Source organism: Diplotaxodon limnothrissa, linkage group LG18 (genome assembly GCF_057381915.1).
Source record: "Diplotaxodon limnothrissa isolate DT_005_m linkage group LG18, D_limnothrissa_male_GT1.1, whole genome shotgun sequence".
Taxonomy (NCBI): Eukaryota; Metazoa; Chordata; class Actinopteri; order Cichliformes; family Cichlidae; genus Diplotaxodon; species Diplotaxodon limnothrissa.
In genome coordinates this window covers 5891477-5911408 of record NC_140613.1, presented here as the reverse complement: position 1 = coordinate 5911408, position 19932 = coordinate 5891477, and the positions used below count along the sequence as shown (strand labels likewise).

At 39.7% G+C, this 19932-nt stretch overlaps 1 protein-coding gene across 1 annotated transcript in view; it reads right to left on the bottom strand.

Moving 5' to 3' along the window:
* The window catches only part of LOC146612969 (receptor-type tyrosine-protein phosphatase N2-like), a 210293-nt gene that overhangs the window by 139803 nt on the left and 50558 nt on the right, over positions 1-19932 (bottom strand). Inside the window, exon 10 of the mRNA XM_085377709.1 lies at positions 10311-10397. Coding sequence (XP_085233835.1) covers positions 10311-10397 — 87 coding nt within the window. The remainder of the gene's footprint in view (positions 1-10310; positions 10398-19932) is intronic.

Below are 19932 nucleotides of genomic sequence, written 5' to 3'. Positions count from 1 at the left end.
ACTCTAAAAACCTCAAAGTGTTTACTTTTCAAACCTTTGTAAAAGTTGGATGACCAGCCTTCATTTAACATTATCATGAAGTATTTAAAACTGTTATTGTGGGATTTTAATTGGGTTTCTTGAGCCCAGAGGCCAGAATATCAAAGAAAAACATGAAAAGCCCAGACTCATATTCACATGTTGTTTTACATGCAACAGTAATTCCACATTATTTTAACATATAAGCTGCAACGACAACTAATTAGATGAAGTCGAATTAGTAATCCACGCATGTGATAGAAGTGTTCAATAAAAGATGTACATTTACCTTTACTTTTCCACTACACGCTGCCGTGTTTTCACCACGTTACACATATTTGTACTTTCATGTTAACTTAGCAGCCAAAGACACAAAATATTACAAAACGAGTCAGTCTGTCCCAGGAACACCACACAACACAGCAGCTCATTTTTCCGACCATTATTTCTCCTCCGAGGTATGAGGCCGATATATTTGTCACATCTATGAAGTGATTCATCAGCCGGCACAGGCACACTCTCCGTGTGTGATGAAGAGGTAAAATCGCTCATGTTGAGTTGATCACATATCCATCTGTCGGCCTCTGCTACCCAGGGCAGCGCCAGCACAAAGACACCACATTGACTTTGAACCTTGTAAATAACCTTGTCACTCACCGGGCAAAAGAAGCGCACAGGAGGTGATTTTATATCTTCTATTGCTTCAATTTATCATTTTTCAAAAAAAACCCAACATGTATTAACGCAGCTTTTGACACATTGTTTCTGATGATCGCAATGCTAAAAGCTTTTGGCCTTACACCTCGTCTCTCAATCTGTAGAGCAACACACTTTAATATAAACTTGAATCTAACAAGCATCCAGCAGCAGCATCATGATAACTAATTGCAAAGGCGGAGGGAAGGCGGTGGGGGTGGAGGCACTGCAGATATATCTGGTGTGCTAAACTGAAATCAAACACGCTCCCAGCTGAACAAAAGAGTGACAGGGACCCTGACTACATGACTGACAACTGAAGCAAACCCTGTCATACTGTAAGTGCTAAAACATCATTTTAGTCTTTGACTGAAGGAATAACAACACCTGAACGCGCCTGAAGACTGAACCTTAAGAAAATATGTACCTCACTGAAGAGAAACGTAACAAAGTGAGCCTGAAAAGCTAAAATCATATTTTTAAGGTCGGCAAATCTTGAAATAAATCAATAGAACAGTATAAAAACAAACAAATTTAGTGATTAAGAAATGTAAAAGCTTACACAGTACTTTACACACTGAAAGACTTTAATGCTCTAGATAACATTTAAAGCCATCACATCATTCAGATGAAAACAACAAACAGCACTATATATTTAAATGATGTGACCATAAATACTAGAAATAGCCAACAACAACAAGAAACTCTAAAAATAAAGTGCAATAGAAACATTTGTTGGTGTAGAAAGAAAGAAGTGCATTTCTGTTTAAAAAATAAAACCCTTATTGTGCAGGATATGATACTTCTCTGCAGTAGTCAGAGAAGTACACAGACTTTTTAGTCAGCTGACTTTTAAAATTTAAGAGTTATGAGCAGTCGCATTTGTCAGGATTCAGTTCAAAGAGGGAACCTAAGAGACCAGAGACTACAAAATAATAATAATAATAATAATAATAATAACAACAGGGGGAAAAAAAGAAACTAGCTAAGCACAAGAACACAGAGAACTTGAAAGGAACTGTAGCAGGTGACCTGACATAACACAGAGAGAATCAGGACTACTTTACATTATTACACAACTATGACTACAACTATTAAGGGCGAAAACCACAATGCCAGAAAACACAAAGAACTAAAATCATTCGCCGAAAAAATATAAAGGAAAAGAAACTCAAACCTACAAATGTGTGGACCACATGCTTAAAAACACTTTGGAAATAGAGCTGGTGTTAACTTGTTGTTTTTACTGTCCATTTACTTAGAACGCACAAATTTACAATCATGCTCAGATGTGTCAGAGTCAAGTCAAACTATATAAACAGCTCCAGTTTCACCATCAAGAGTAATGACATTAATATAATGACTTTTTTTAAAGACAAGAAAAAAAAATTGCATACAGACCATAATACACACTGAAATGTATATGCATATCGAACATGAAGTGATAACGAGTTGGATTATTTTAGCACAGAAAAAGGACTGTGGAAGGACTCTGCAGGACAGAAGCTGCAGATTAAAGTTTATATGGTGTGTGAGTTTTCTGTCAAGTGCCCAAGGGGTAAATAAGATAGAGGTATTTCATTTGAACCTTAATGTTCACAGTTGGAGGAAAAGAAAGTGTCGGCTTTTGAATGCATTCACTATTATTTGAGTTATTATTTCACTTTGCTTGCTTTGAGGGAGACACATCCTTTGTGATTTTGTTGATTTGTGCCAAACGCTGTGACAGTTCTTAAAAAGGTATGTATATATATAAAATATGATACAAAACACTAAGTGTTCACACCTATGGCCTCAGTTTGTATCCAGTCTGTCATCATCATCATCATCATCATCCTCACATCCAGACAGTTCAGGCCCACTCTCTCCTCCTAGTGGCAGCTCTTAGATATGGACCTTCAGCTCAGACACAGACATTACATCACCCAGACCCTCATGTTTCAATAAAATAAATAATTTTTTTTAAACCTCTAGTCTACACTCACTGATGGTTACACAAGAGCCATCATTATTCGGCAGCCAGCTACAGTCAAAGGCTCCGAGAAGCCACCCACATCAGCACTTCCCTCCCGCTCACCGCGTTGCCCTCAACCACTACCAGGCCAACGTGGCAGCTAAAAACATTTCCAAGGCCGTTTTGCTGAAAGTGCTCACCGTCAGTATTATCTAATCAGTATTGAATTGTTCCAAATGAAATGTAAGGGTGTGAGTCACTCTCCAGGTTTGTTTTGTGTCCTGGCACAGTGTGTAGGCTCACTTTTATGATTCATACGTTGCCAGTGTTGGAAGTTTTGCTGGAGGCTCGTCGAACCGCTGCTGATCTCTGGCTGCAGCCCCGAGAGGAAATTGTTAGAAAAGGGAAGTTTTGTTGTCTTTTCAGTGGCTGAGGTTTCACAGGTCGATGACTACTTTGTTCAGAGATACTTTTGTTGTTTTAATATACGAATCCAATTTCAAAGAAGTCAGGACACTATATACATAGATAAAAAGAGAATGCAATCATTTGCAAATCTCACAAACCTACTGTCAATGGAAAATTGTATTTAGTAGTCAGTATAATCTTTTAGTGATATAAGTTTGCATATGGTAGAATACTGCATGTAGTTATTTGTATTAGGAAATATTCAACCATGTATACTTAGAGGCATATAATTAATTGTGTGTGATCTCTAACAGGCTGCAGGCTTGGGGTGCATCCCAGGAATGCACCCCCACGTCTGGGAGCATGAGAGCTCATACCTTGTTTTATTGTTTTACGGCAGGATTAACGTAGCTATGTCTGTTTTAGTTTAAGTGCTTCTTTACATATAGATGAACTGCTGGACTTCCTCACCATGTTATCTAGGGTGGGGGAGACTACCCCCTTTCCTGACAAAGGATGTACCTTTTGTGCTCTCATGACCCTTTGATCAGCAACACACACACACACACACACACACACACACACACACACACACACACACCACACACACACACACACACACCTACTGAAGTATAAATAAAGATTGGGGCAGTTTCTTAGTGCGAGTCTCAGTCTGGAGGCTGCCCTTGCTAGCAAGAAGTTCTGTGTGTTTCTCTTCTCTGAGTCTTTACTGAAGAAGTGTTTTAGAATATTTTCCCTAACACCTACATTTTATCCACAGCAGAACACAGGAAACACGCAAATGTTTAAGCTGAGAAAATTCTTTTTGAATTTGATTTCAGAAACTCATGTCAACAAAGTCAGGGCAGGGACATGTTTACATCTGGACATCTGGGACATGATGAGACCAGCTGCTGGACCTGTGGGAGAGCCCAGTTCTACTGGACTCTTCTCCTTCAAAGTCGTGCTGTTGTAATAGCTGCATTATGTGGTCTACCATTGTCTTGCTAAAATATGTAAGTCTTGTCCTGAAAAAGCCATGATCTAGATGGGAGTATATATTGATATAAAACCTCCGTATATCTTTTCAAATGATCTTTCATTGATTTTGCCTTTCCAGATGTGCAAGGTGCTAATTCCATAGGCACTCATGAACCCACAATCTATCAGAGATGCAGGCCTTTGATTGAGGGCTGATAACAAACCAGATGGTGCCTCTCCACTTTAGTCCTGAGGATGGTCCTTTCCATGCTTTCCAAAAAGAACTATACATTTTGATTCATGTGTCCACAGAACAATGATTTCTGAGTCTGTGCAATGAGTTCCATTAAAGAATCATCCTCATTTTTAAATGCAGTCCTACCCAACGATCCAAAGAGTGGCATGGCTCCAATATTGATTTTTGGCTCTCTGCTTAGTGCACAGAGATTTCACCAAGATTCTGTGAATATTTAGATTATGTATCAGAAGATGATAAAATATTTAAAATCTTAACAATTTTATGTTGAGGAACGTTATTCTGAAAATATGTAGACCTTTTTGTCAGATTACAGATACTCTGCCCTCCTTTACTTCAGAGGAACTCTGCCTCTCTAAGATGTTCTTTTTCAATCCAATTTTATTTATACAGCACCAAATCACAACAACAGTCGCCCCATATTGTAAGGTAGACCCTACAATAATGCATACAGAGAAAACCCCAACAATCATATGACCCCCAATGAGCAAGCACTTTGGCGACAGTGGGAAGGAAAAACTCCCTTTTAACAGGAAGAAACCTCCGGCAGAACCAGGCTGAGAGAGAAGGAAGACAGGATAAAATTTTATACCCAATCATACTACAGACATATTTCGAATTAACCTAATTAGTTGGAACATTTTCCTTCAGCTGTTTCCTTTGAGTACCACTTAATTTTTAAGCCTTTCCTCTGTACCAACCTTTTGAAACGTGTTGCTGCTGTCAAATTTAAAAGGAGCAAATGTTTTTCATGAAATAGTAAAACATCCAGCCTTTTCTGGAATTGGGGCTGTACTAAGCTGCTGAGGCTGTGTAAGGTGTCTGCAGTGTCCCTGCATGGTAAATGGATGAAGTTTGCGCAGTGGATAGAGGTTAGGTGTATGAGGTGTATGTCAGTCTGAGCCCTATGTTCCTGAGCTTATTTATTCCATTTAAGGTGACTGCTGTTGCCACAGTGGCGAGGAGCCGGGCAGCCTTGGAAAATAAGCGTGGTGCATCTGACAAATTGTCTAGGCGGCTCCCCCTGCTGGGCTTTCACTGCGCTCACAACAAAAGAGACCCCTGGATTTCTCTCCCTCTCTCTCTGCCTCCCTTGCGCTCTCTGTATCTCTCTCTCTCTCTCAGTCGCTCTCTCGTTTTCTCTGCCTCCTATCCATCACTCTCCCCACTGTATAGCTCCCTTCTTTCATTCCCAGAATAGGAGAACAAAGACAAAAGGTGCATTAGAACAGGGGAACAGTACGGGCCACCCAGGGACTCAATGCAGCAGCCGAGCAGCACGGCAAGGTGCCAAGCAACGACGGGGGCCAAGCGGAGGGGGTGGAGAGAAAGAGTGTGTGTGTGCGCGCGTGTGTAGGTATGCATGTGTGTGAATCATGCGACCCCAAGCCACCCAATCCCCACCTGTCCACACACTCTCACAAATAGAAGACTGTAGACATGGATTCCTACTCTCTCTGCTTCCCTTCAACCCAGGCCGAGTTCAATTCAATTTGGACGTTGCTTTATCAACAGTGAATGGAGTTACACTGTACAATGCAAGTATAAAAAGCAATGCTTTCCTAGTACTTCTATCCATTTAACAGTGTCAAAATTTCACCTCTTAGAAGACAAACACCAGCCAACATGAACTGAAAAACCAACACCAAAAAATATGCTGTACTAACAAGATAACAAATAATCCAAACTAATTCTACAAAGCACCAAATAAACTGTGAATTAGCGTCCTCGTGCTAAACTTCAAAGGAAAATGCATTTTAAGTAAACTTCGTTGTTTTGTTTCCGGAGCTTTCAGTTTTATCTTTTTCCACCTGTTCAGCTGAGTGTTACATTATATTGTGCCCATCGTGCACCACACTCGAAAAAGTGAACAACTGAGGCTAGAAGTATTCTTCATTCTACCATTTTTACAACACAGACTGAGAATTCATATACAGGTTTTTATCTCACCATCTCATTTTTAAAAAAACAAAGGGAGTAGATTAGTGACTGATTGATGTTTTTTGAGTTTGGTCACCTTTAAGGATTTGATATCTGAAATAAACAGTTGACAATTTCACATTTGGACTAGTATAACTGTCACCAATATACTGTAGAAAACTACACAGACCAGAGTTTAGGTAAACTCAACGCATTAGATTGTGTTAATCAATGTTATTTGAGGCCTAAAGACTGAATGAATTTTGCATTATAACACAACGCATATGGAAATAATCAGGCAGATATCTGACAGATAATTTCAGAACAGCCACTGCAAAAGATCAATCTCCATTTGCTGAATATGGCCTTGAATGAAGTCATGGTTCAATACTGAAGATCTGTTTGCTCAGTTGCGTCTTTATTCGTCTGCAGGACGTGTGAGTATTTGCTATTCCAAGTGTTCGATTTTCTTCATCGCTTCTATTTTCCAATGCTGTCAGGATCCCTACATTGACGTCACGTCCCAGTTGTCTTATGAGCCTTCTGCCTGCCAATCGGTCCTCGAGCCAATCGGTCTGTGGACCGGGACCAGGCTGTATTTGTTATCAACGTGCAATCTGCCGCTATATTTACACGAGACTGAAGAGCACTGAACATTCGGTAAAGAGATGGATGTTGTTGTTGTGGTTTATTTCAGTGTCGACTGACTCATGTAGTGCTGTGGAATGGCAGTTCAGTACAGCAAAAAAAAAAATAACCTGGGGGAGCCCTGCCCATTATCCTAACTTCATCTAGTACCATATTCCATGAAGATGTCTCTCATCTCTTTGGTTACCTCAGGAAATGGTGCCAGAGGCATACTTTTTCCTTATTGGTTCAAATTTCTGTAAAAAAGTAAGTGAACCCTGAGTTGGGTTAGTTTGTGTAATAAAGAGCCTTCGGAAGATGCGGACCTCCGGGTTTTTAGAAATATCTCAATGTTCTCAGATCTCAGCAATTAAGGGAATGGTCAGGAGATCAAAGTTTTAATTAACCTTGCAATTCACCTATTTTCACATTTCAATGATCAATCTCAGGCTGTAAAATCCTATTTAACTGTGACCAGACACATGTTTATTCACAGATAAAATACAGCAAACACCGTCTGTAGGCTGGCTATAATCCCCAACAGTGTGTTCATATCCAAACCCCCACAGTAGCAATTGTTTTGCTGTTGCAGCTCACAGCATTGAGAATTCAATTGATACTCCATGCAAAGTCACCTGTGGAGGGGAAAGACTGAAAGGGAGGGAGAGAAAGTGAGGAGGTGCTGAGGGGGCATAAAGTTACTTACAGAAATATAGAAAGGACATACAGACTGAGACAAACTAAGAAAGCAGAAACCTGAAGGAGGGAAGACGAAATAGGAATAGGTAGAGGCAAAGACGGAGAAACGAATAACAGAATGATCGAAAAACAGAAAGACACATGGAGAGAAAGAGTTCAGGCAGAGTTCATTCTCATTAATAAATGATTGTAGTCAACGGCTGCTCGTCTCTAACACGTCAATACCGTCGACCAACAACGCTCATTGCTTTATTACCCCCTCAGAGCAGGAAAAAATGTTGACAGAATGAAAATAAGGCGACGTCCTTGGGTTCCTAGTCTGTAAGGGCACTGTTTTCCCTTCCTTTTTTTTCCCCCACTTCTGATTTTAATGCTTTCTGCCACTCTGCTTTGATCCCACCAGTTTGCCCTCTCTGATCCGTCATGCTGGAGGGTAACTGTGGAGCAGCCGACGCTGCTCATCTTCTACTGGGAATATTTGAAGAGTTTTAGTATGTGATGCTCGCCCTTTGAGAAAATTGCTGCCCACTCCAGCCTACAGGTACGAAATGGTTGTTGTTGAGACGGTAAAGCAGACTATGGATGTTGTGACTCATCTACAGATCTTTGCTCATACGGTCTCTGGTTTGTTAGAAGGTTGAAGTGTTGCTGAACTGAAAAATACTGAAGTGTTTTCTTGATGTTGTTCTCATTTCTATTCAGCGGTTTGGCTGCCTGACAGCTGGTAGGACTACATGTCCAGAGGCGCCGCTACATTACAGGGCAAAGAGAGCTTTAAACGACATCGTAAGCATTTAAATGTTTTTATTTTTAGCTTCTAGAACAGAACACATGGCTGAGGCTTTGAATTGTGGGTGTGCGCACCTGGATTGTGAGGACAAATTCGTTAACAAAGACACACTGCGAAGAACTGGTTTAAAGATAAGCAAAATGAAGAGTTAGGCAGGTAGTGGAGATAGTTACAAGTTTGAGACGATTTCGTAGTAAGGGGTAAATAAGGACCTGGTTTTAAGTTGTATTAATCATTGTATTTACCTGTAAAAGAGCTAAACCATGCCGGTAAATGAGTCAAATGACCCCTCAGGGACACAGTGGTTAGTGATGGAAAAAACAGAACAACAATGTCTTCCCAGCTAGGATTCGTACTGCTCAGATTAATCCAATATTCGCTTGTCTTCTACAGTAGTTTGATGATAAGGAACATGACAGAATCATCTGTCTCGAGCTAACACACACTGCTCCATCTTTAGCGGAAGGGAGGCTGGGTGTGTCTGGACATAAAGGCCATAAAAGTAAGAATCAAGATTTTAAACTGACACCTACATTTGATTAGAAGCCAGTGTAGATGCTTTAACAATGGTAAGACATGACAGAATTCATAAGAACCTTTGCAAAAGAATTTGACAGACTGGAGGAGATTATTAGATGCTTTAGACCAGGAGTGTCCAACTTCAGGTTTTAGGTGTGTCCGTGATCCAACACAGCTGATTTAAATGGCTAAATTACCTCCTCAACATGTCTTGAAGGTGTGTTGACCCAGGGTGAGATCTAAAACCTACAGGACACCGGCCCTTGGGCCAGGAGTTGGACACCCCTGCTTTAGACAGAGCATTACTACAATCTAAGTGGAAGGGGATGAAGGCATGAACGAGCATCTCCAGTTCAGTTTTTCAGACAGCAGTCCTGAGTTTAGCACTATTTCTTAAAAGTCAAAGATGGAAGCTAACCCAAGATTCTTTGCGTTAGCATCTACAGTGAATGAGAAAAAGCCCAGACACTGTCCAATTTGAATAATACTTATTGGAGCAAATAAATAAATAAGAGACTGTCTTGTTTTCATTAAACTGCAAAAAGTTATTTGCTATCCAACTATTAGTTGCATTAAACCAATCAACTAAAACTGATAATTCATAAGGTTTGTATGAGAGATACAGTTGAGCGTCATCGGCATACAGATTACTGGAAATGGTTTTGAAACTTCTAATGTGATCTAATGGCAGAATATACAATGGAAATAAATGGGGGCTTAAATCAGATCTTTGTGGTGCAGCTCATGATAAATTTGAGCACTGAGACTTAAAGTGTTTTATCAAGAAGAAAAGAAGTGAACAAATCCCCGACTTGGCTGGATATCCTTACCATGTGGTTCAACATGTGGATTAAGATTTGATGATCAAGTTGCAAGAACTTTGCGGTCAATTCGTGGTATTCTCTTGCTCCGTTTTTAAAGATATGATCGACACATTATTTAAACCAGTGAATCAGACTGGGAGAAATATTTACTCCACAAACTTGCAGTGATTAGATGTGAAGCCTTAAGTTGTTTCTGGATCACTGAACGACAGGCTTTATTTCAATAAGAAAGTGTTCAGCTTCTATTTCAGGGTTTTTGCTTGCATGCAGGAAACGTGTCACCTCCAGTGTTCTAGCTCTGTTGTAAACAGACTTTCTTTATTGGCATCCGAACTGGAACAGGTGTGACTTGATCATTTCTCAATAGGAGCGGATTATTAAGAGCCTCAAATGCAGTAAACGTGCCAGTTTGTGGTTCTTTTTATATTCCTTTAATGCAGTGTGAAAATGAAATATTTAAGCTTTGAGAAAAAAAAAAATCACATTAGGTTAGACTGTGATTTTCACCCCAGACTCCAGTAAGAAAAAGCAGCATTAACACAGTGAGTGCACTGCTTTGTGTAACCAGAAGATTAAAAAAAAAAACCCAAAAAAACAAAAAAAACCAGATGTACATACGAGAGCTCAGCGAAATCAGTCATCTGGATTTTCGCCATTCTAGCCAGGATCTTCATCAGGTGGAGGCCGTCGTCTGTCTGGAGCCCACTGATGATGACGATGAAGAAGAAGAGTGCAGGGCAGGAAGAGAAGAAGGGATCAGAAATTAAAAGTTAAACATACAACAGGTGCAATTTACTGTGCAATTTGTTTTTAAAAACAGGCTTTAAACAAGTTATTTTTCCTTCTAGTGATGTATCAGGTAATTTTAAAGGTTTTCCTTATTTTCTGTAGATTGCTCTTCACTGGTGATATTCCTAATATGGTTATTTTAGACAAACAGCTGTAGGTTTTAGCACATAGGCCCCGCCCATCTACCACCAAAACCATCTTTTTGCAAGGAGGAGCCAATCAGAAGAAAGGTGTAAACAGATGAGTGGTTGCTGGAGGTTGCTGGCTGTGTTTAGGTGAAGTTGATCCGAAAGGTTGTGGTGCACAAAATAACGTCTTTGTGATTGCTTTGATTAGCATCTAAATGCCTCAGCTGGCCGTTCCGTGAAAGGAAGACACCAACTTATCTGCAAACATGAACAGTCTCAATTTCCGGTTTATGTCCGCTCGCTAAGCAGAGCAAGTGCTGCAGACAAGTCGGGATCTTTCATGCAAACTACAGGTAATCTGTGACTAAAGGAAAGTTTTCCAGCACAACACTGTATAAATCTTTACAACCAGTTTTACCTAGCAACTGCCAGCAACCCCTAGACAGCCTGTCGTGGGGTTATTGACTAGTCTCTAGGAATATGTCACTGGTGCTTCAGCAATTGATTTCACAGTAACTGCAAACAGCCTCCAGCAATTCACATTTTTCTTCAGCACGCTCTGGTTTCCAGTGGGTCACTGACTGATCCCTCAGCCCATGTTAGTGGAGTCTTAGAAAAAGTGAACTAAGGGGCTGAAGAGTACTCTGAAGCATGAATCGTGCAAAGCTATCAGAATAGGTAAGGCTTGAACTGGTTTATGTAGAAATGAGAGAAAATTAAAAGTAAATTCTTTGAAGATAAATGTTTAATTGACATTTCTTAAGGCAAGTGAATGGCAGAGAACTTGAGCGTAAATAGTATGGAGATGAAGAGCAAAGTGTTAAATGCCAGCGGTCCCCAACCCCAACCTATTTATGTCCTACAATATTTTCACGGACTGTGTTGTGGATAAATACAACAAATAAAACCAGTACCAAAAAAGAAGAAGACTTACCCATAACACACGGGACAAGACCCAGGGAAACAGAGTTAACAATAAAACGATTAAAAAAATTATGATAAAAACCCTGAAAACTATAAATTTCACACCCGAGCCTCAATTCTCGCAGCCCGGTACCAAATGACTCAGTCTGTGGCCCGGGGGTTGGGGACCGCTGATCTATAAGACATACTGGACATGGGGAAGTTCTCCAGACATATCACTGTATCATTAAACCCACTAGTTGAAGGACTGAACCAGAAAATACAGACAAAAGCAGTTTTCCACAAAGCTCCCAGGTGAGTTCAGATAAGTGTGAGATAGAGAGGTGGGAAGTGCCGTTTGCCAGCGAGGTGAACGCTGAAGAGGTCACAAAGGTCACAGGCAGAAAGCTTGATATCACTGCCCGCTCCATCATTTTATGCTTTACAGCATTTTCTAGCACATAAAATTACTTTGGCAGTATTCAACAACAAAAACGACCTGTTTTGTTCACAGCTGAGGATTACCTCGATCTAAAAGAAGAGAAAAACACTTCATCCTGAACCCTGATCTGCTGTTCTGGCATATATGCATATTTTTGGATAGACAGCCATATTAATGGCATTGGCTCATACTGTTTGACACATACTCTACAGCAATAGATTTTAACTACTTTAAATCAAGTAAAGCTGATGTAATCCTCCCAACACAAATTTCTTTACTGGATATTTTCAAAAGCAAACTTTTCTTTTCTTTATTTTTAAAGTAACTTAAGAAGGAAACATCTATGCTTCTATAAATGAGAATGCCATTTGTGCACCCTTATGTGTCTGACATTACAAATTAATAGTGTGAAAACTTCTTAGACATGTTATGATATATATGTTTTGATATATCAGAATGAGGACCCAGATGCAGACATGAGTGAGTGAAGGAACAAAACTTTTTTGTAAACAAACAAAAGGTGACTAAACACTCTGGGAATAAACAAAAGCTAATTCAATAAAATGGTAAAACTAAAGCAAAGATTTAAACGATTAAAGGAGCACAAGGGAAATAAGTGAGGCAAAAATAGGCTAAAGAATACCTACTAATGTGACACAGGTGAAGCCATTAAAGGCAGGTAAAGGCAAATTTTTGAGGAGGGAAAAAGCCAGAAGGAAACCAACAAGGAAAACAAATTACCAAAATAAAATAGGATGTGACTAGAAGTAACAGGCGAAGCACACAGACACAAAAGGTGTAGTTAAAGAAACAATGCTATGACAACAGAAATGCCAATCCAAAAAGCATGCAATGTCAATTATGTCCCGGTCAGCAGGGAGCTGACTGTGTTTTGAGTGAATAGTGGGACCCAAATGCAGACACGGTAGGAGACGGAACCGAGTTTAAACAAAAGGCGAGCCGTTCATTTGGCTGATAAAACGTGAACACAAAAACAAAGCAAGCGTGAACATGGCAAAACCTAACCTGACACCTAAACTGGGAAATAACTAAATAACTATGAAAACTGTGACGAGAGACATGGAACTGAAATAAACCGAACACGAACCTGATCAGTAAGAAGAACTCTGAGACATGACGTGAAACCAAACAGACGACCTGGCAACGACTGAATCAACACACAAAAACTAAATACACACAAAGGTACACACAAAGGGTGATCAGAGGAAGTGGAAACACATTGGAAAACCAGCTGACTGGAATCACATCGTGACACTAAGCACAATGAACAGAGAAACAAGACTTTCAAAATAAAACAAGAATATAACGGGATGCAGACATGACTCATGACAGGTTAAGAAACACGAAAACATCAATTTGGCTTTAAATGACCTCTTCTTTAATACATAGTTTTGCTTTTGATGATAACGTAGTAAAATTTAGACGGGGAAACTCACTGACATTTCACCAAACCGTGAGAATAATGGCAGCGAAATAAGGGAATAACAAATTAAGCACTAAATTACCAAAGCCTCTGTGCATGCTTAGGGCCAATGGGACGGGGAGAGGTTGTGCGTGGCATGTGTTTGCATCTGTGAGACCATAATTAAAGCTCAATATCCCAACTCCAAGCTAATTGCTTGCTGTCTGCTGTGGACTCATCTGACCTCCTCTAAGTCTCCTCTGTGGAATTCAAACAAGGAAAGCAGACGCTTCCAGACATCTGCAGGATATCTGCACATTTCTGGAAATACAGCTTAAGCTGAGAAAGAGTTTTGCTGCAAACTGTGCAAATCACTCAATTTTTAAATGCACTTAATTACAAAAATTAGCAGCTGTCTCCGTCCTTGCATCTTGAACTTTGATGTCCAACACTTGCTGGATTTCAACCAAAAAATGTTTTCTTCTCTTTCATCATTTTTAGTTTACTCCATATTAAAATCTTTACTCTAGGTGTCTTCCTAGCCTTATGATTTCACATGCACTGGACATGTGACCAAATAAACAATCATTTATGATCAAATATGACTGTCAGCTTCAGAGTCAAATCCAAATAAAAATAAATAAATTGCAGCTGTTTACAGAATTTAACATCTTAGGGATCATGAGTTTAACTGTTTTCTTTGACTATAAGAGAAAATGACTGAATGTGGCTGAATTACAGTTAATAAAAATGAGACTTGCTATGTATGAAAATGTACTGACAGCCTGTGATTTGTCTCCCCTCTCAGCCTGGAGAGCAGACAGCAGCTTCAACAGCCCACAGCCTGAGTCAGTCTTCACTGTGCAGAGCAGCTGCTTCAGATCTGACATCAGCGATCGCTCTGCCTGCAGATCCTGAGTGTTGATAGCTACAATGGAGACCTCACAGCAGCTTTTACATTAGCTCTGCAGCATGCAGGGTGTTGGGTTATGATCCCACTCAGATACGACAGCCTGCCTCGGCAGGATTTCTTCTCACAGAGAGACGCTTTGATTATTTTTATTCTATATTTCCTTCCATCTCACTCTTACACAATTTCAGGGAAAATGGAAACTGATAACAGTACAGCAGCAAGTACAGGCCTGTACTTGCTCATCTGATGATGATCTGGCTTTTTGATGGAGCAACAGCTGGACAAATGACTTTGAATCCAAAGGCAATAATTACCAAAGTTGAGAAGGAACTTTTGCACAAATACACAAAAACAACAGGATTATTCTCTGTGCTACCCTGAATTCTATTACTCTAAAAAAGTCTAAACAATTACTGGATGATCTAATATGAAATTTAATGAAGATATCCATGGACTCCTGAGTATAAACCCCATTTGATGACCTTTCGTCTAGTGGTCATTGTTTTCATGTCTCAACATCTACTGCGCAGGGTTAGCACAAGACATTGTGCAAATGTTTTATTAGACAAGAAAAAACGAATTTGGATATCAAATTATGTTTTCCATTTTAAGCATCAGTAGGGAGGGATGGATACTTGACAGGTACTATACGCCTCAACTCAGGAGCTGGCACCGTGTTTTCCAGATTCAGATAGCAATATAATTTCACATCAATCCATTTATCCATCAACAGCTGCATTGTTTTTTATTTTGAGCATAAGGACTTTAAAATTTAAAAAGCATCAATTTTAAAGTGTAATGCACATGTTACAAAGCTACATCGGCAGCATTAATACAACATTTACCACCAGGTTTTATAACAGTACTGCTAAATGTCCACACAATGCTCTTGCCTTATCATTGTTTACAAAAGATAGTAACAGTCTACTTAGAATGCATGAAGGTAGAGGAGGGTAACTACTGGTGATATACAGGGGACGAATATCAAATTCATATGCTGATACTATTCAAACTGTTATTATAACTATTTTCAGCGTGAGAGTAGTCAAAGTACTACTAAGTTCAAACCTCTCAAACCTTTTAAATGTCTAATATTTAGTTTATTCACAGCAAAATCAATTAATCTTCCTGCAAACATTTTTTGTGTATTTGTGAGTATTTTCTCACACAGTATAACACATGTGTAGGACAAACTATTTGGACACTACTAAACTTCCAGGAAACAGATGGTCCAAAATGGAGAAAGTTACACTTGCTTTTCACTCCAACGTGTAAATAAAGGTTCCTTGGTCATTATTCGAGTAGTCCAGAGTATATTGCTCACCAGGAAAATATGATCTATCCATCTTCTGCAGACCCCAGTCGGATTCCTGTTGTTTGGGGACAGAAGCGCCTGAGGAGAGGATTGCTGCATGTAGTAATAGGAAAGCCAGAGGTTTCACTGAACAAAAGCAAGGCTATTTCTTCAAACATCAAAGACATCCCTTCCCTTCAGGGCTTCTCCACTGATCACTCTACTATGAGCTGCCTCAGCAAGTACATGAGAGTGAATCAGGAGAAAACCAGTACAGGCAGACTGTCATGCCTAAGTCTGATCAGTAATAATGACAACTAAGGAGAATGCTGTCGGTAAGACGGAACAAATGTCAAGTCAGCGGCATGAAAAATAGAAACAGAGACGTCAGAATAAACAATTTCTGTGAATTTCTGGATATAACATATAAATACATATGGGGCCAACAGAAAATGAAAACTAAAAAATTAATTAAAAAATGAAACCTCCGATGGTCTACAGAGATTTTGACTTGTATCACGAGTAATTGGAAACATTACTCGTGATAACAGTTAGATAACAGGTTCAGGTTAAGGCAACAAATTCTGGCTGGAATTTGATCATCAAATCATCAAATTATAGATTATCATTAAAGGAATTACACTGGAGCTTTTTATGCATATTTTTACATCAAAGTACTAATTAGAGTGTGTGTGTGTGTGTGTGTGTGTGTGTGTGTGTGTGTGTGTGTGTGTGTGTGTGTGTGTGTGAGTACATGTTTAGACATCTTTGTGCGGACAGAAAATTGGCACGCTACTATACTTGTGGGAACCAGTCCCTGTCCCCATGAGTTAGGCATTCATTTTTTAGGCTTAGAGTTAGGGAAAGCATAATGTCAATCAGATATCCTCACTAAGATATGAAAACAGGTGTGTGTGTGTGTGTGTGTGTGTGTGTGTGTGTGTGTGTGTGTGTGTGTGTGTGTGTGTGTGCGTGCGTGTGTGCGTCTTGAGCACCAGGTGTTTTCCTCCAGCTGTCATGAATCACCCTGTCCTCCTCTTCCTCCTCCTCCTCTTCCTCCCCTCCCCAGGCCACAGGAGGAGATGATACTCTAAAACCACCAGGATGCTCCTGCTATCAGCTTTCACCTCAGACGCTGCGCCAAAATGTCATCACATCGATCTTGTTTCGCATGTGGCCCTGCATTTCATATATTTTTATTCCTACTGTGACAGCTTTGTTTTGGAGAGGGACTCGACCTCAGTACGGAGCATTTCAGTAGCTTTAAGCCAAAATATGAAAAACGTTTATTCAAACAACCTCAAATTCAGCAACGCATTCACTAGAGTTCACAGCCATTCAGCGGCCCAGCTTGAAGTGAAGAGGAAAAATGGTTGTTGAGTTAAACAATTTTACTGCGAGTTCTTAAATTATGAGTTAGGTGTGCCTTTGGTTAATGCAGTGTTGAAGGAGTTACAGTACTGAGCAAAAGTCTTTATTTCTTAGTATTTTGCTTCCAAGCATCCAGACTTTCTTGTAATCTTTTAAAGATGTCTTATTAAGCTACTTAACACTGATCTGTGAATCATTCAAGAATAAAAAGGCACCTAATTCAAGAACCAGAGTTCAGGCTGAAGAACAAATGTGGTCATACCAATTAATGACTTTCTTTTGTACCATATTTCCATGTGTGTTTACATGTTTCAATAAACTGCTGCATGTATTTCCCATTTCCCTAATGTCTAATGTCACCTCAGAGAAATGATGTGTTTGCACAGTACTGTATGCAACCATGTTTGAGGAAACAAGAAGCATCTGTGAATTATGTATCAACATTAAATGGTGTTAATACATAGTTTTTGTTATTGCCACTAGTTAAAAAGTATCAAGAGATATTACTGGATTCTTTGATCTAAAGAAACCCTAAAGCTTGCTGACTTTACTGCTAAATCACAGTATGACATGGAGCAGTCAGGTACCTGGCAGCACAAATCAGATGTTCTTTAAAAGCTAGAGATGACTACTGGTGGCCCAGACTCTCACTGCATTCCTCTGCTTTTATCATCTTCTGCTTGTTGTTTGGTTTAATACATTCGTTTTCATCACTCTGTCCCTGTAGTCAGACGTAGCAAGGAAAAATGTCCAAGGTTTTCTCATTGCTCAAACAAAAAGCTGTGGGGAAAGATGTGGCTACTGAGACTAGTCTGGCTCAGAAGATGGCTTGTTTCACAAGAAGACATTCTTTCAAGGGCCTTTTTCTTACTGGCACATTGCGAAGTGGCATTTTTCCATGTTGTGGTTGATGCTGCACTTCACTCTCAAGAAGAGGTTTGACACAAAGTGAACTGTCAAGGACAACTTTGGTGTTCTTTTGAAGTTCAGCAATCTCATAGAAATGTCAAGAGTCACTTTGAAGAGTCACTGTAAAGGGTTAGAGAGGAATCTGCTGAGTACACTGAAGACTCTGACATCTGCGGTGCAAAAGTGACTGAACACATCTTAAACCTTCCAGCTGTTCACCTAGGATCAGAGCAAAGCAGCCTCTGAGCCTGTTTCATAAAGTTACAGGAGCTCAACCATGATGTTAAAGGTTGCCGTCAGAATTTCTGCAACACTGTCAAAGTAGTTTTTGTGAGCTTTTGTGAGCTAAAGTTTTTTCAAATTAAAAAAAATAACTTGGTTCTGGCTCCACAGAAGAAAACCCGGTGCTTTGTAATTGTTCTTTTAACCATATATTTAGTTAAAATGTTAAGAGAATCTACAGAAAACAAAGAGTAATACAAATCTAACCCGTTGATAAGATCTTTCATCTCATACTGTTAGATGCTGCAGCCGTCGCAGGGATACAAAGGTATCCTTTTGCAGCCCCACCTTGAGGCACCGTCTGCAGATAGCAACAAATTATAAGTAATAAATCTGTCAGTCAGTAGTACACACATTTGTCCTGTGTTATCAATGTTTATACTTGTGTATGATGTATGGGGAGGTCAGGTGAGTCTAAATCAAACACTTAATACAAAACTAAGAAATAACGCTTTATTTTAGCACCAAGAGGTTTTCTCACATGCGGAAAGCAGCCGTAGCTGAGGCTAGTCTTGTTTAAGCTAAAGTCACAGTATTTTTACTTCAGTTATCAAAGGTCTGTTTGGAGAGGAGAGGAATAACATTTGAACGGTAAATAGAAAAGTAATTGAGCAGCTTTACACTACAAGGTCTTTAAGTGTTTTCTAACTATAATGCACACACCCTGACGGATACACTGCGGGCACTTTGGCATTCAGGATCTTGCCCAGAGAAACTTCAACGCACCGGCCCACGGGAGCCGGGGATTACACTACTGACCTTAAGATTGACGATCGATTGGTGCTCATGAGCTACAACCAAAGCGCCTTAACATTGCAACATTTAATTTTGCATTCGCATATTTGACACTTTTTATTGCCTTGAAATTTTTCCGCACTTCATAAACACAAGTCATCTAATTTAGAATTTCTCTTTCTTGTAAAACATAAATACATTTGATTCTCAAGAGCAGCTGTGACACTAAGCGGCTCTATGGGTAAAGAAGAATCATTCAACCTTACTGAATGGGGCTTTTGAAGACCATGGTGATTAGAAATTAGGTTTCCTATTTATACTGTAATGATCTGTATGCTACAGTTGAGTGACGTAAAGTAAGTACAAAGAAAAAGCTTGGACTAAAACGGACATCATATTGTGCTTAAATAAAAACTCCTTCATTCAGCATATGAAAGCCTTGAGTAGGACCTCCACACCAACATCCCAGAGATGTTTTTTCTCTATAACATAACATTTAAGGCTCTTCTGTTGTATAGCTCAGAGTGTCGAGTAACAAGGACAAAAAGAAAGAGACTTGCCAAAGACCTTGAGCCAGAATTACACCCGCTTCAGCTGAAAGGCGAGCATGAAGGAGTTTCAAAACCAGACACAGGAAAGAGGATTTCTAAAGAACTTCAACCTCAGACTTGAGGAACAGAGGAATCAATATGGAAACGACCCTGTCCTTTGTGTGAGTAAGAAAGAAGGAAAAAGATGCCCAGTGTGCTCTTGTTGCATTCTGGGTAAAATTTGCAGGGACAAAGAACGAGGGTTTGCAATTTCTCACGTGGAAAGCACATTTCTTTCTTCACCTACTGTGAAAAAAGCTGGTTGATCGCTACTGTGGATTACCCAAAACAAAGGTGAAAGAAAGTTTCTGTATAAGCTCTAGACTCGAGATATGCATTTTGAAAATTGAGATAAAAAATTTTACTTTCTACATTTTCCAACCTCTTCAACATCCAAGTGGGTCATTGGTGACCTACATAAAGGCAGAGTTAAGTTGGATTTCAGCCACATGACTAAAAAA